This window comes from Alternaria dauci, chromosome 1 (assembly GCF_042100115.1).
Source record: "Alternaria dauci strain A2016 chromosome 1, whole genome shotgun sequence".
NCBI classification, from domain to species: Eukaryota; Fungi; Ascomycota; class Dothideomycetes; order Pleosporales; family Pleosporaceae; genus Alternaria; species Alternaria dauci.
Window position 1 is genome coordinate 4,061,480 of NC_091272.1, and position 15,534 is coordinate 4,077,013.

At 51.2% G+C, this 15,534-nt stretch overlaps 5 protein-coding genes across 5 annotated transcripts; 2 read left to right on the top strand and 3 right to left on the bottom strand.

Annotated features, from left to right (window-relative positions):
- Positions 1-1,026: 1,026 nt before the first annotated feature.
- ACET3X_001265 (uncharacterized protein) lies at positions 1,027-6,054 on the bottom strand. The gene is made up of 3 exons (XM_069446537.1): positions 5,798-6,054; positions 1,479-5,743; positions 1,027-1,424 (listed from the first exon to the last, which is right to left on the bottom strand). The coding sequence occupies exons 2-3, from the start codon at positions 2,360-2,362 to the stop codon at positions 1,223-1,225; spliced, it is 1,086 nt and encodes a 361-aa protein (XP_069311507.1). The 5' UTR covers positions 2,363-5,743; positions 5,798-6,054; the 3' UTR covers positions 1,027-1,222.
- Positions 6,055-8,868: 2,814 nt separating this feature from the next.
- ACET3X_001266 (uncharacterized protein) lies at positions 8,869-9,358 on the bottom strand (the record flags this gene model as incomplete). Its single annotated transcript, XM_069446538.1, has 2 exons — positions 8,869-9,102; positions 9,161-9,358. 2 exons carry the CDS (start codon positions 9,356-9,358, stop codon positions 8,869-8,871), a joined length of 432 nt encoding a protein of 143 aa, XP_069311508.1.
- Positions 9,359-9,627: 269 nt separating this feature from the next.
- ACET3X_001267 (uncharacterized protein) lies at positions 9,628-10,978 on the top strand (the record flags this gene model as incomplete). Its single annotated transcript, XM_069446539.1, has 2 exons — positions 9,628-9,713; positions 9,775-10,978. 2 exons carry the CDS (start codon positions 9,628-9,630, stop codon positions 10,976-10,978), a joined length of 1,290 nt encoding a protein of 429 aa, XP_069311509.1.
- Positions 10,979-11,297: 319 nt separating this feature from the next.
- ACET3X_001268 (uncharacterized protein) lies at positions 11,298-13,278 on the bottom strand (the record flags this gene model as incomplete). Its single annotated transcript, XM_069446540.1, has 2 exons — positions 11,298-12,544; positions 12,597-13,278. The coding sequence occupies 2 exons, from the start codon at positions 13,276-13,278 to the stop codon at positions 11,298-11,300; spliced, it is 1,929 nt and encodes a 642-aa protein (XP_069311510.1).
- Positions 13,279-14,167: 889 nt separating this feature from the next.
- Positions 14,168-14,685, top strand: ACET3X_001269 (uncharacterized protein; the record flags this gene model as incomplete). Its single annotated transcript, XM_069446541.1, has 3 exons — positions 14,168-14,363; positions 14,437-14,508; positions 14,558-14,685. The coding sequence occupies 3 exons, from the start codon at positions 14,168-14,170 to the stop codon at positions 14,683-14,685; spliced, it is 396 nt and encodes a 131-aa protein (XP_069311511.1).
- Positions 14,686-15,534: the final 849 nt, after the last annotated feature.

Genomic DNA, 15,534 nt, shown 5'->3' on the forward strand with positions numbered 1-15,534 from the left:
ACCTTACTTCTATATTTATCTTAGTACTAGCTAATAAAGTAATACTACTTAGGTAAATAAGTATTATAATAAATAGGCTATTTATATAGAAGAGAATTTTATATTAATCTTTAGTAGTATTATTTAATAAGTTTAGAAAGAAGAGGTAAGTATTTAAGAAGGGGCTTAAGATACTATAAGGCTTAAGATTATTATAGTTTAAGCTAATTTAATCCTTAGTATACTAGTACTTTATATCTATATTAGTATTAATATTAAGTACTATCTATAACTCTAGGAATAGCTACTTAATACCTATAACGTAATTATATATTATAAGGCGTATAGTATTAAAGAAGGTATTTCTCTTTAGTAGTAAGCTTTAGGATAGAGTATTAAAGTAAAAGTTAAGAAATAGAAATTTAAAGAGCTAGTAGTTACTTAAATATTTCTATAGCCTTAAGTACTATTATTATAAGCTTAGAGGTAAGCTATAAACTATAGTTATTAACTAAAAAACTCCTCTTTTACTTTAACTCCTCTTCTCCCTAATATTACTATAACTATCTAGAACTACTTAAAGTTTAGGGCTTTAGTTTTAACCTATCTATTATTTAACTATATATAGCTATATATAGTAAAAATAAGTATTTAGGAAATATACCTTTACTGCGATTTATTATAGTGTCTTTTAATAGTGTTATACTTACGTCTTTTACTAGTATATTTATTATTTAAATAGGGTATTTAAGTCTATCTTAGCCTATTTAAGACTAGAAGGTACTATATATATTTAGTTCCTAACACTAAATACTAACTTAGCTTTAAAACTAGTAGGCTGTCTAATAGAGTGGGTTTTTCTCTTTCTAAATATATATAAAGTTAGTCTCTAGCTATCCTAGTTCTAAAGATATATTAATTTAAAAACTTTGATCTTCTAAAAGTCTTTTTCTTTTTCTTACCCCTCTGTATATTGCTTCGCACGTAAGGTCGCTTCGCAATAACAGAAAACTTGAAATCATTTCTAGTAAATAGAAAGAAGTAGTACGCAATTTATGATAATAGATAGATAGATTTAATTTCCTCTTTTGTTGTAAGTTCTAATCGAGTATCCTAGGTGCCTGTTAAAGGCCAAATCCGGTAAACACTAGCGCCGAGTATGTTCTTCTATGCTCAATCCATCTAAGCAATCGAAATGATCGTCCCCGTCATGTTCTCACAGACCTTCGGACAATCGCGAAGTCTAGACGGCGGCATAGCCTCCTCTGCTACCACTTCCTTGAACGGTTCCTATCACCTTCCTCGCAAAGTCTTTTGCAATGTATGGGATATCACGTATCGTGTCCCCGTGGCCAAAGGGAATCAGGTCCCAGCCACGAGCGCCATAGCGGTTGTAGTTTAACCATGAGCCGAAGATGAGATAGGCGGCGATGACAAGGAAGAGACTAGAAGTATGTTAGCGATGATCAGGCGTTGGAGCTTCGAGGCGGGTGACTTACATGATGAAGAACCAGCCGAAGAAGCCCCAGTGTGAGCCACCGTCGGGCGAAGGTGCATCGGCGCACGCATACTTGGTGCGCCACTCCAATCGAAGTGTTTGGACTTTCTTGTCTTTTTCTTCTGTCTCCAAATCATATCCACAGAAGCGTAGACTGTTGTCGTTGTCCTCACATTTACTCTTGCTGGACTCCTCTCTCGGCCGCAACTTGTCCTGCTTGTCGTCTTTATCCTGCTTATTTCCGTCCTTGTCATCTTTGTCATCCTTGCCGTCTTTGTCATCTGTGTCATCCTGGTCGCCGTCTTCGTGGGGGCTCTTGTCCATCTCGTCGCCTTCTAGGCCCGTCCTTTCCTTGTCGCAAACGAATTCGATGATGGCGCGCTGGTTGACACCCTCCCTCTTGCTGTCAAAGGGAAATCTGCCGCCGTTCAGCGTCGCCCTGACACCCTCTAGCCCGGCGTCCTTGTTACTCTTGGAGTGGCCAAGATTCTCAAATTTGGCATCGATGTTCCTCCCGTTGTGCGTCGTGTATGTACCAGCAATTTCGATCGGGGTAATGGTCGAGTTGTCGTCGTTGCTAAGGTCGATGTTCTCTCGGATGCCACACACCCTGGTTCCGTGATGGCACTCGGTGGCCAGACTGCCACCTTTGTGCCACTTGAGATTGTTGCAGATGTCGATTGTGAAGTTGTATTTCCATTCGAGTTCCTTGGTGAGATCGGACTCCTGGTAGTGGACCACGTGCGGCCCGCCGAGCTCCTTGAAGTTGAAGTGCGCGCCGTCGGCGAGTATGTCTTTGCAGTCGAAGGCATTTGCCGAGTACGGGAGAATGCACCCTAGGGCGAGCACGGAGAGCAGTGGCGATCGGGATGGTGATGGCGCCATGGTAGCGTTTGTGGAGTGACGCGAAGGTCGTGGTTGATGGAGAGATGACAGCGGAGCTCTGGGGGATCGGATACGGCGTTGCGGAGATGACGCGCGCGCGTGGGTGACGACAAAGCAGCTGTCGAAACTGTCGCAACGTCACGATGGCCAGGCAAGACAAAGGGTCTGATACAGGCTGCAGTGTCACTTGCGCAGAGCAGGGCAGGGCAGCAATGTCGCGATGTCGCGCCGACCAAATTGGAGGAGAAAGTTGGCATCAGCGACGCTGCCCGGCCGCAACGGGACGCTGCTGCTGCTTAGTCAGTGACACGGGCATTGGAAGCCCGCCCGCTCCGCCAGAGCTTCCATCAACCGTCGACCTCGCATTCCAGCACTGTGCGCCCACGCGCCGCTGCAAACTCACACACAGACGTACATGTGTGTATATTTCTATATATGCGTCCAGCTCGGGCTTGCTCCTCGCACGCACCGGACTATTCTCCGCCTTACATTCGCGCACGGTACCCTCGCCATCCAGCTGTCGGGCCCTCACGCCATCGACCCGGTCCAACTCCCGGCTGTCATCTTCGATAGTTGTATCGTATCTACAGCATTGGTGGCTGTTGGTACCGTACCTTGTTATTCCACGGGGCCATCTTTCCAATACGAGTCACGGTCCACGGACGGACCTAAAAATAGACCATCACGGACAATAGCTTCATAGTATGTACATTCTATTGAGCTAACGTAGCCTAATGTCTAGTCTATGGAATTTTCCCCACATTGTGCGCTTCAGACCATGCAGGAATAGAGTTTACCATGATCAAAAATAGGATCGACAGGAATGAGCGACATTCCCTCCCGAAGAGTTTTCGTATCGAGCCGCCGTCGTCAATAGCCAACAGACTAGTCACAGAGGCAACGGCCCGAATGGGAAGAATCCTTGGAATAAACCCGAACCGAGAAGAGACAAACGCAGTGTAAGGAAAAAAAGAGGACGCCAATCGTGCATGCCCACTCGCTAGAGGTACTGGGCGCAACCAAGTGAACGCGAGTTAGAGTGTCTATGGGGGTGTAGGGAAAAAGTGATGACGCCAGACAATACAATGGATTCAATGTACACACAACTGTAGAGAAAACAAGAGTGGACCGTATAGAGAAATCAACGATACAAGTATAAAGAAGAGAGGGGTATCTCCGACGCCAGGGTTGCATATGCCATGCAAAACTAAACCAGAGACAGAAGAAGAAAGCTGACTTGAAAAGCAATCGGGGTGAAGACATCTACTTGCCTTGGCCTCCCTGGCTCGAACCACCCCGGGGATTGGCAGGCATTGGATATGGAAATGGGGCGTATGGAAGTTGGCCAGATCCAGAGTTATTGCCAGAACCAGACGTGCCCGAAGGGGAAGATCCTGAAGAAGACATGGTGGTGTTTCGCTATGGTAGTTGAGGCTTCGGGCGGCTGTGACTGAGATCGCTGTCGGCGTTCGTAAGGCGAAGGAGAATGTTCCTGGCTCTAAAGTTGTAGAGGCGAAATAGTTCTTGAGCGACGATAGATAGCAAGAGGGTGACCCTGTTGAGCACCTGACTCCGGATTGTGTGTTCGTAAAGCAGGCGACCTTATAATAACAAGTATGGGCGTTGGGAAGGATGTCTTGGGGGTCGATCTGGATATTCTCTTCAAGCACCGATGTGGTTCAGAAATGACGATCGTATAAGTTAATGTTGATGCAGTACGACTACTGTTGGGTTGTTCCTTGACGGGCTAGAAGGTCCGGACGAACGGTCGCACATATACCAAGAGAGGATACAGATGTGCTTATGCTCAGACCTAGGAAGTAATCTGGTTCGAGTGCGACGTCGCTGCTGACCAGTCGTAGTTACAAAAGTCGGTCCAAGAGGCCTGAGAGAGTGTTGGTAGCGGTGTGGATTGGTTTGTCGTGATAGCTAGTGATGATGCTCCAGACTGAAGGTTCCCAGGTTTTATATCCTCAAAAACACGTCGCTGGCCCCAGGTCCTGAAGTTTTGGATCCCCGAATCTACGGTTACCAAAGGTCGAAAATAGCAGGACTGATGTCTGAACAGAGAGATTCTTCGGAGATCCAAGCCAGTCTCGTGTTGCATAATCCAGTATGCGGCTTTTTCCTGCACGCTCTGGAGTCAGGGTCGTTTCTTCTATACGGGTGACCAAGCGACCGTAGCGTCGGTACTGGAATCGCGGTATTGTGTCATAAGGCTGTACCCGACCAGTTGGAGAAGGTGGTGAGACTGCAGCGGGACCGGTGAGTGGGTATCCAGCGTGCACGGCGAGAGCCTTGGTGGATGTGTGGCGTCCGATCATGCACTTCGTGAGGAAATTTGTATGCACCGTTGACGAATATGCAGCGGAATAGTGTAGGGCTGCTGTCGTAAGATGCTTATTTGAGCCGCACGCACGACAACCTGTATCCGAAGGTCAAGACCCGCTCTGTCTGGTGAGATAATTCACGACTGGATCATTGGTCTAGACATTTCTTCACCGCCGTGCATGCTGTAACCGGCTTGTGTCTTGCTTTACTCCAGCAGCTATTGCCATTTCGCCGATGATATACATGGCCGGAACAGATTCTGGTTTCTTCTCGTGTCGGGTAGCTCCCAGAAAATCACCATTTGTCCCCTCTCTGATAAGCATGCCAAATCGTCAGGAACATTGAAAGACCGGCCGAAACTTTGAGACGGATCGTATCCGGAACTTGAAGCGCTCACGCGACTTTGCTGTTGCGCATTCAGCTCGCCCCCAGTTGGTGTCCACCACCCTCGGTATAGCCGACGGACCGTTTGGATTTGAGATGATCGTTTTGACGCAACGACGAGGTTCATTGGATGGTTGGCCACAGATTCAATAGAGTCAGACTTGCAACGCTCGTGTCGAATGCGCTGACGAGTCAGAGGCTCCAATGGTCGCTAATATTAGCTGTGTTAACACAACTTAACACGAGGTGTAGTCGCTGTGAGAGATTGTTACTCAGCTATCGCCAAGCTCGAGCTTTAGCCCGTGCACTATATCCTGTCATGCAGGAATTCATGACCCGATCTGCATACCATGAAGTCATCGCTGTCGCAGCAAGGAGAGCTGCGACGAAGTGGTCTCCAATGATGCGCGTTGGGCCTAAGTGTTCGGAGAGTTTGTCAGCGATAGGGCTGTGCTCGCTCGTCGAGTCAGGGTGTAAGAATGGCAGCGATACCGGTTGGTAGACTCATCCTTCCAAAATTCTTTCCAGAATTCCAGAAGATTACTGAAGGCGGAACGCCATTTGGCCCGCAGGCGATCCCTAAACGGGCTTAACGATCGGATTACTACATCTTCCTGGGCATACGTGTAGCGGTGTAGATACTGTTACAGCGCCGTGCCGTGGAGTCTATTGCAGAGCTGATCAGTCAACGCTGTAAACTCAAAGGGTGGCTTAACAAACGATGCGAATCGCAGAATCCCCACGTTTATCGATAATCATTTCATCTAGTCTGTGGTAGTTAGAGCTGCAAAATCTGACTACACGTGGACTGTGATCAGTCGTCGCGCAGGTGCGTCTGGCTGGCTCAAGGCGATTTGGAACTTCAAAGCCCTTAATTACCTAGCTAGCATCGGCTGCTACACAGCTATCCTGATTAGCGAACTTTGCGACGAACGCAACACCAGCGTATCATGCTGCGAGGCAGAGTGTGTAAGCATAACTTAAGCAGCTTTTTAGGTCATTGTACCTAGGTAGGCTTTCCCGCTTACGCACTCTGTTCGATTGCTTATCTCATCATGTGCCACCATTGGCGGAAGGTCCCAGGGTAGAATTTTGCAAGCAATTGAGTCATCGTTCAACAAAACGCAGCGTGCATGCAATTTCGAGGGCAAATTGCAAAGTTAAGCCAGTGTTGAAGCTCCCATAGATCGACTAGACCGAAAGAGTTGTGACGCCAGGTTTCCCATCTCATCTTCAGAGTTCCCACTCCTCAGCACCTGGGCAGTACATGTAAATCGATTGCACACCTCCTCAGTGGCTATTGTTGACAAATGTGCACCAGACGAGACAGTATTCTGGTCAGGAACTGCGTCTTTACCTTTCTGATCAAAGGTTGGCAGAAAAAGATGCCAGTGGCTAGCCACTTCGATGTCTCAAGTGACCAGCTGGGCTACATATTGGTCTAATCACTACCAGTACCAGTGTCAGCACGATTCTAATGACCCTCACGACAACTCTCAATAGTAGTAGAGTCTAACGGATATATCAATCATCGTGCTGAGTGCTCGTGGAGTGATGAATGAGACTCAACCAGGCAAGGTGACAACCTTGGAACCCTGGCAGTTTCCGAATCCTGCTTCACAAAGGTATATTCGACACGAATGCGCAAGTCCAGGCTGACAACGTTGATTGAACAGATCCGGAATGACGAATGTTGTTGGAAAGTCAAAAAATGCATTAACGGTGTGGTGCGGAGACGCATATTTGAAATATACCAGAACCGACCGTGGCTGATTTGGGCAAAAAGCAAATGTGACGGCTTCGGCCAAACCCTGAAACAGTTCACCGCGGATCTTCAAATGTGATCAACAGGCCTCTATCTCTTCCAAAAGAGATGTTTCTCAACTTTCCACGCGGCTTCCTCTCAAGCATACCCGTCGTCCCGAGGTCTGTACGTAATTTGCTCCTTCGACAACAAGAATGCAGCGAGTGGAGGTATTGATGTCACTCGAACTTTCCGTGAGATCATTACCAGGCTGGGAAGTCTCACTCGGATTGAGAAGTCTCTGAGCAGCGTTGCAGTCAGGACTACTTAATGATCAAGCTACCTACGTAGGGGAACTTCGGAACTCAGGTGGCATGAGTTCGTAAGATTCGAGTCCTATCCCTCTAAGTGGGCTACAGCACCGTAATAACATAAGAGCTTCAGGTTCAAGTCCATGATACCATATAGCAACTTTACTGTAATCGCAAAAGAATGGTCTGCGACTGAGTCAATTCTTGTCGGTGTGCAGTAAATGCCAGCTTAAACACACAGATGTTGGTCAGAGCGGCGGCATGACGAACGGGATGACGGACACTGAAAAGCAATATTGGGCCTGTGGAAATATGCAACTAGACATTGGAGGCCCATTTACAATGCCGACGAGGATGCGAGAAGCCGTAGGGGATTGTTATGGCGATCATCGAGCGGTCAAGACCTGAGATGACTGGACGTCAAACCGCACACAAGTATCGCGCTCGTGCTGACGCCAGATCACATGCGCGCTTCAATAACGTCTCCCATTCTTTTCAGTCACATCAGCTCATTAGTGACAGTGCGTCGTAGCATGCAGGGCATTGCTGGAGGGTTAGGACTAAGACACCTAGGTGCACTTGTCGTGCCTATGCGATCGTATTTCTGAGTGCTGATCGGGAACCTGCATGCCAGGTCTTAGATCGATCGCCCAGAAACTGGATTGTCCACGATCCGGGAGACATGATAATGACTATGGTCCATGATGTAGCTTGTGGTACCTGAGACTTGTCCACATTCTGACCCACTTGGTGGCCATCCCCAACGACAGCTCAGCTGGGACAATCCCGGACTGAGGGAAGTACCTGGAAGATTTGCTAGTCGATGCCTTCGTTAACCCACCCAAACGGCCAAACACACACACATCGCGCCTGAAGCTCAGACCTTCCGGCCTGCGCGGCAGCAAAGAACAGGGTGTGTGCGGTAGATCTTCTAATCCCAGATATAACGAAGATGAGCAGACACCGGATCGTTGACGTAGCAAACGTCAGGGGTTTACAATCGATCGCGCGATATACTCAATCGCCATTTTGAAGGACAGAGAAATGACGCTACCTTGAGCGATATGAAGGTGTATAAAAACACAGTGGGTTCGTCTGTTGCATACTCATCAGTAAATCCACCAATTTGACAATCTTGACAATTCTTACAACTCTCCCACACGTCACTGCAGCCTTCCCACCACCAAATATCATGTCTGCCAACCCAGGGAACGTTCTCGGAGGCCACGAGGTGAACCTCAACAACCCACGTTTGTTACCCTAGTTCCGCCAGCCTTCAACACTGACACTATCCAGACACATCTGACAAGTCCAAGCAGCACTCCGAAGAGATCCTCTTGGAGATCGAGAACAGTGGTGACGCCAGCGCCGTATCATGTTCCGACAGAGAGAAGAATCCTAAGAGCGTCGCTAGTGGCCTTAAGGCTTCACTCTACGATCCCAGAGTTTCTGACGAGGCAAAGCAGAGCGCCTTGGAGAGGCTTGGTCAGGTGTAAGCGACAGTTGCGATTAAGTAATGCTTCGATGCCGGCTAGTGGATCGAAGAGGAGTAAGGTATCGAGCCATGGCGTGCGACTACCGTCGTGTGGCTTAATCAATAAATTAGGTAAGCCGTCAACAAACATGTTCCGCCCTTGCATCTTGTGACGTCAAACCATAGCACATTGTGACGGCTGCGACTCCACCCCGCGAAGGGCATGTCTGTAACTGGCTCGAAACTTGCTTACTTGTTCTGCCTACTCTTTCTCCAGCTTGAGCAAGCCAATGACAACTTCAACTACTCTACGAAATGCTTCCATCTCTTCTTCAACGGTTCCGCCCATACCTGCACTGGCGAAACTGGATGAGTTTCCGACATATACAGGCTTTCCCGTTCTACGTGCGAGGACCTTAGATAGGCGAATCGTGAAATCTAGTGTGCCGCCGTGGGTGAAGAGTGGTGTACTGAGTGCCTCGGCAGGTTTGGCCCTCTGGGCATATTGTTAGCTTGCATACTTACAGATCAGAGTTATCAAATGTGTTATATACATTGGGCATCGCGTATACGAAGGACCCGAGGGGTGCAGAAGTCGCAGACTCGGCCGTTGCAGTAGTGAGCAAGAGCAGCAGGTTCGGGCCGTTGTTTGTGAGCTGGAGATGTATGTTTGTGTGCGGTGCCTTGGGGAGAGGGAATGAGACTTCAGTGGGTGTGTGCTGCGTGCTGCCGTCCACGGCAGCAGCAGGCATCATTGCGTGCTGAGCGTGATTGCGAAGAGTCAAGTCACGATGATGGTGATAACTATGATGATGAGGGTGACGATGATGATGATGATCGTGACAACGGAGTACCGAGGCAGGTGGGGCAAAAATCGCGAACCTCACTCATCCTAAAAGACAGTCGTGAGGCAACAGCGACCCAAGGGACCGAGTGGAGACGAACAACAATCGCAACAGCCAACAGAGCTACAAAGCCAACTTCGAAACTCAAGGCGTCGTCAGGGTTAGCTGAGTGAAAGATGAAAGCAGAATCTCGAGACACCTACGACCCTACCACAGACGCCGAGGAACAGAATCTCATCCTCTCAGTTCTAGACTCTTTCCGGTATACTCGCGCGTGCCTCACCAAGATCAGACCAGTACCAAAGATGCTAACATATCCGCAGCTCATACCGCCGGCTTGCTCACTACAATGGAACACACCTGCGCCGCCAAGCCTTCTACTCACTCCCACAATCACATTGGACACTACTATCTCGGCCACCCTTTTCTATCCTATCTACACTCTCTCAAGTAGACGATCTGATTGACAGCAATGCCGAGCTAGCAGAAGCTATCTTTGTGGCAGGTTTCAAAGCCTTCCTAGCTCCCACGCTCGACAGTGACTGGGTAGCCTCAATTGTGCCTGAGAAACATGCGCGCGACGAATACAAGGTCTTTGACACGATCCTGAATGCGCTAGGAGCTAAGACAAGCCAGGGCGACGTGGACAAGGCACGGAGTTGTATAAACCAGTTTTGGAGGGAGTGGAGCCAAGCAGGACATGTGGAGAGGGCCAAATGCTTCGATCCTGTTGTGGCGGCAATGGAACAAGAATTTGAATCGAGGAGCAGCACCATGCCAGACGCGGACCGGGCAAATTTTAAAGTTCTGGTTCCGGGCGTTGGACTGGGTCGTTTGGTCTTCGACATCTGCTGTGCTGGCTTCAGCGTCGAGGGAAATGAGATTTCTTACCACATGCTCATGGCAAGCGCATTGGTTTTGAATGACGTAAAAGGTACTGGACAGTTCAAGATTGCTCCCTGGGCACTGAACAGCTCAAACCACGTCTCCAGGGAAGACCAGTTGAGGACCGTCAGAGTACCGGACGTGCATCCAGCGACGGAACTAGCAAAAGAGGCTTCTTCGAAAGTTCCAGCGGGTGAGCGGATGAGTATATCCACGGGCGACTTTTGCGTTGTCTACGCTCGGCAAGACTACGCAAATGAATTCGACGCAGTAGCCACCGTCTTCTTCATTGACACTGCGCCAAACATTATTCGCTATATTGAAGCTGTTCGCAATTGTCTAAAACCCGGTGGTCTTTGGATCAATCTCGGTCCACTGTTATGGCATCCACCACCACAGAGAGGGGATAACGAAGATAGAACGGCAGAGGAAGCAAGAAGGAGCGCCGATGTGGACGCAGGGATTGGTGATCCAGGTTCGGTAGAACTCACGCACGATGAGATAGTAGCATTGGTTGCGCATCTGGGGTTTGCTATAGAGCGACAAGAGTATGGTACTATCGAGACGGGGTATATCTCCAACACCCGGAGTATGCTGCAAAATACATACCGACCTTCATTCTGGATAGCGAGGAAACGATAAGAAGACACGCACATCTACTGATGGTTGTGAGCCTTGGGTACTCTTTCACATATGCTCTTTATTCTATGATCAAGTTTTTTTTGACACAATTCTCTGGCAAGATGCGTGCACAAAATAGCCCTGGCAATGATGGAATTGTAGATTTATAGTTCATGATAAACAGCAGATTGGATGTTAGAGAAGAGGACGTCCGGCTGCCCAACCCTCAAAACCAGAGGGAGAGCGAATATGGTATCATGCAACAAATGTACAAAGAAATGGAACCCTGAACCCATCCCTCCCAAGGCTCCGGCTGACAGTGCTTGTGGTGTGATATGGCTCAAGCGACCATGGTCTGATTGGGGTAGTCGGGCCCTTTGCTTTCGGACCCACCCAGTCGAGCGTTCGCGTGCGCAAGGCTAGATTGTGCAGCTTCTTGGAGCTGAGTCTCTACATTTCGTTCCCGCTCATGTGGGGTATTACGGCCCGATGGTACCCGTGCATCGTGTGAGCCATCGCGCTGCGGTAGATGTGGCTGAGTGTGTTGTTCCGAAGATTGGTGATGGGCCTGTTGATGCTGGGGAGTGTGCTGGCCGTTGCCGTGTGAGATGTGTGACGGCGTCGGCCCATGATGCGAAGGACTCATCATCGCAGCGGGACTTGCTGTACTCGCGCGATCACCGCTCTCATGGTCACTAGTCTCACTCTGACCATTGCTGGTGGTGCCGGGTGGGTAGGTATATCCACCACGTAGCTCACCCTCTTTGACTTCTTTCCACGAGCACTTTGCGTGCTTCTTCGTGCAGCCCACACACGCCGTGAGGTTCTTCAAGCAATCCATGTGTAACCTGCGACAGCGATCACAGGGTGGAATGATGCGTTCACCCTTGGCCAGACCTTCCATCCTGTGTACCATCTCAACCTTGAAAGGGCCTCCGTCGTCCTTTTCTGGTTGTTGACTGGCGCGTTGACTCGAGGCGGGAAGGAGGTTGGAGGGAGTGTTTGGTATCGGCACAGGCGAATTCATCATCGAGTGCAGCTCAGACTCATTGAGGGGTTGCGGTGGCCGTGCAATGTGCTGCAGGGAGGCCTGGGGGCCATCTGCAGGTTTTGGGACAGCCCGAGTGGGGATGGTAGCAGGAGTGGATGGGTGAGAGACTGCATGGCTGCCCATGGAGGGTCTGCGCGCATCGGCGGTGCTATTCGGTGGCTGCGAGGATGAGCTCCGGCCATTTGTAGTGTGAAACTTGGCTAGCAGTTCATGACGGGTAGACGACGAAGTACCGTGGCCGCGGCTATGGCTGTGGCCATGCCCGTGGCCATTGGCTTCATGATGTGGACGCGCATTGACGGCGACGAAGCCACTGCCACCAGGTGATGTCTGCGAGGGCTGGGTGTGGACTTGGGCGTGTCCCTGGCTGTATCCCCAGCTAGGGGCGCTCGAGCTGCCGCCGTTCATGAGTGCGACGTTGGAGGGGCTGATGGGCCGTGGAATGGCAGGAGCGGGACTTGCGGTTGCCCGTCGATCGAGGATGGCCTGCTTACGGCCCTTGAGCCGGTGATTGAGCTGCCGAGTGCGCGCAGCCACTGTCCAAGATCAGCCAATTTGACGTTAGTTGTGGTGCTTGGTCAGACTCACCCTGGTCGGCCAGTGAGCATATCTGGCTCAGGTTCTTCTCGAGAATCTCCATGGTGCCCAGCTCCTTCTCCTCGTCTTCGATGATGGGCTGCGGAGGAATCATCTTCTGGGGAATGCCCGACGATATCAAGACAAAGTCCTCTTCTGAAATCTGCACTCGGCACTGCTTGGTGTAGAACTGGCAGACGCGTACCCCTTCGCTCATCTGGTCCAGCTGGAACTGCTCCGGCTTGTTGCGCGCAAACTCGACCACGTCGAGCCAAGTCACCGTCGTGCCGTCTTTCCCATGGCTCTTGAGCACTCGCGGCGGACCGTCGAACAGCCGTTCGAATCGCTTGATCAGGATGGGGCCGAGCGGTCGTGCGCCGAGGTTGCAGGCCATGCTCTCGTGGCGGTCGAGGACGCCCTGGTAGTCGCTGAGGACGGCGAGGATGTTGGGCAGCGAGTCATCGTTGGTAATGAGGGGCAGGTCCTTTTCGAGGTGGCGGGCGAGGTAGTTGATCTGGAGGTGGTTGTGCGTCTTAGCGGCCTTGGGGACGGGCGCGGGCGAGGCCAGGTGCAGCTCGTGAGAGGGACTGCGTTTACGCTTGAGGTCGCTGGGCAGCGCGGGCGCATGGTGCTGTGTGGCATGCGAGGGCATGGTGCGCTCAGGCGCAGCAGCGTGCGATTCCGTGTTGGCCATAACCTTGGCCTGGAGGGATGCCGGGTGGGTGATTACTACCAGGGCGGAATCAACGGATGGCAGGAGTCGAGGGTGGAGCGGAGGGCGCTAGGCGAGAACAGCTCAGCACACTACGGGGCGCTCGCGCGTGGTCGCGAAGGCCCGAAGCTACAGGACAAGATACATAACGCACGAGGGGAATGGATGGGAGAGTTGCACGAGCGAGGGTCAAAGGCCAAACGGCTGCTCGGTGGCTGAAGAGCCCCGAACGGAAAGCAGAGGGGCGGACAAGGAAGCACGCATCGCACCGGAAATAAGAAAGGCCTTTGCCAGCGCCGCCCTCCCAGCCAATCACCCGTCGGCTGCAGCGCAACGCGGCCCAGGCGTCGCCATGTGCAATAAATGCGCATCGCGGCCGATGCAGCTTCTGCCCACGCTGAAACTAGCCGCGCTGTGGCAGAAGCGTGTGAGGTGGTGCTTCATGCTGCCGTCTGGGAGGACCACACAGCCGGCGGCATCGTCGTCGTCACCGTCGTATGTCGTCGCAGTGCTTGTCAGCGTAGTCGTTGTCGTCGTCGCCGCCGCCGCCGTCTGGAGGCATGACGAAAAAATGCTGCAGGCCGCGTGCCCACGCGGCCTGGGTGAATCTAGCTGCTAAGAACCAAGCGCCACAGCACGGCGGAGGTCTGGACGCACGCAATGGCGGAAATTGTCTTTCCACCCCTGCGACGCCGGCGACCAGAGCACGCGCACGTGACCGGGATGTGGGGTGGGGGCCGTCGTCCTGGAGGAGCACACGGCGCCTTTCCCAAAACGGCCACAGACGACCAAGTCTTACTGGGCCGCCCGAGCTGCACCGCACCATCCGCTTCCACATCCAAATCGCGTCCTTTTTCTCCACGCCCGTACCATGTCTGAGCGAGGCGCATTCCGGGGTCGCGGTGGAGGTCGAGGAGGCGACCGCGGCGGAAGAGGCGGTGGCCGTGGCGGTGCACAGGCGGGCGGTGCTGGGGGACAGACGGAGCGCCCCAAGAAGGAGAACATTCTCGACCTGAGCAAGTACATGGACAAGCAAATCACCGTCAAGTTCAGCGGCGGACGAGAAGGTATGCATCCTGGCGAGGGCCCCAGGCCTGATGATGTACAGGGAAGGAGCGCCGCAAAGTTAACTTGTTGCAGTCATTGGCACCCTCAAAGGCTACGACCAGCTCATGAACCTCGTCCTAGATGAGGTCAAGGAAGCATTGACTGGTATGCACCTCTCCACTGCTTCCACGCGAGTACATCTGACATTGTGTAGACGAGGACGGTAACATCCGCTATCGCAAGCTCGGCCTCATCGTCGCACGCGGCACCCTCCTGGTCGTCATCTCGCCCGTGGACGGAAGCGAAGAGATCCCGAACCCATTCATACAGGAAGAGGAGTGAGCCACAGACTAGTATGGGGCCTCGTGCCCTTCTTCTAGATCTACGGCGCGAAGCCTCCGGTAGGACAGCGGGCGAGGATCGGGCATGTTGCATGGGAATGAGACCGAATACGATACCCACGACGCAGATTCAACACACAGACACGACACAAAACTTCTACCCAGAGATACACAGCATGTGAGGGCTTTCGCGCTCTTGCTACCATCACAGACAGCAATATGAAGCACTTCCAAAAGCTGCGATACTACCGTAAAATCACCATCTTAGCTCTGCTCCTTCTTGTGGCACGCGCGTAACAGCCGCAAGACAACACAGTGCATACGCTCATTGCAAAGATAAACTATACTCCTGCACGACTACAACTGACGCTGTTCACCTCACGCCAAGTGCCTGCTAAGGGACATTGTCAGTCCTTGGCCAGGCGGCGAAAACACTGCTATTGCTACAGTGAGGACTGCCGTTTTAGCTCTCAGGCAGCTCCTTCAGGTAGGATGATTCCAGTAGGTCACCTATATGCCTCAGGACGTACAAACCTGGGACTGGGTGTAGCTATTCAAAAGACCTAGAGCGCCAACGACGATACGCTTACTTGTGTAGAACAATTGCACAGCCGTAAAACCAGGCTGCTGCGAGTTACGACCATCACATCTACTGTATGTCTACATAGACATCATGGGCTATTGTCTTCTCGGCTGTCGCAAAAAAATTGAAGAACCAAAGACATGCATGATTTCTTAATGATGTTCCCTTTGTTGAGTAATCAACGTCATGGTGAAATAACCGGGTGCGCATTAATGAAAGAGTCGGAACCATCGGAACATCATTCCGATCCTTTCACTTGGAGCAACC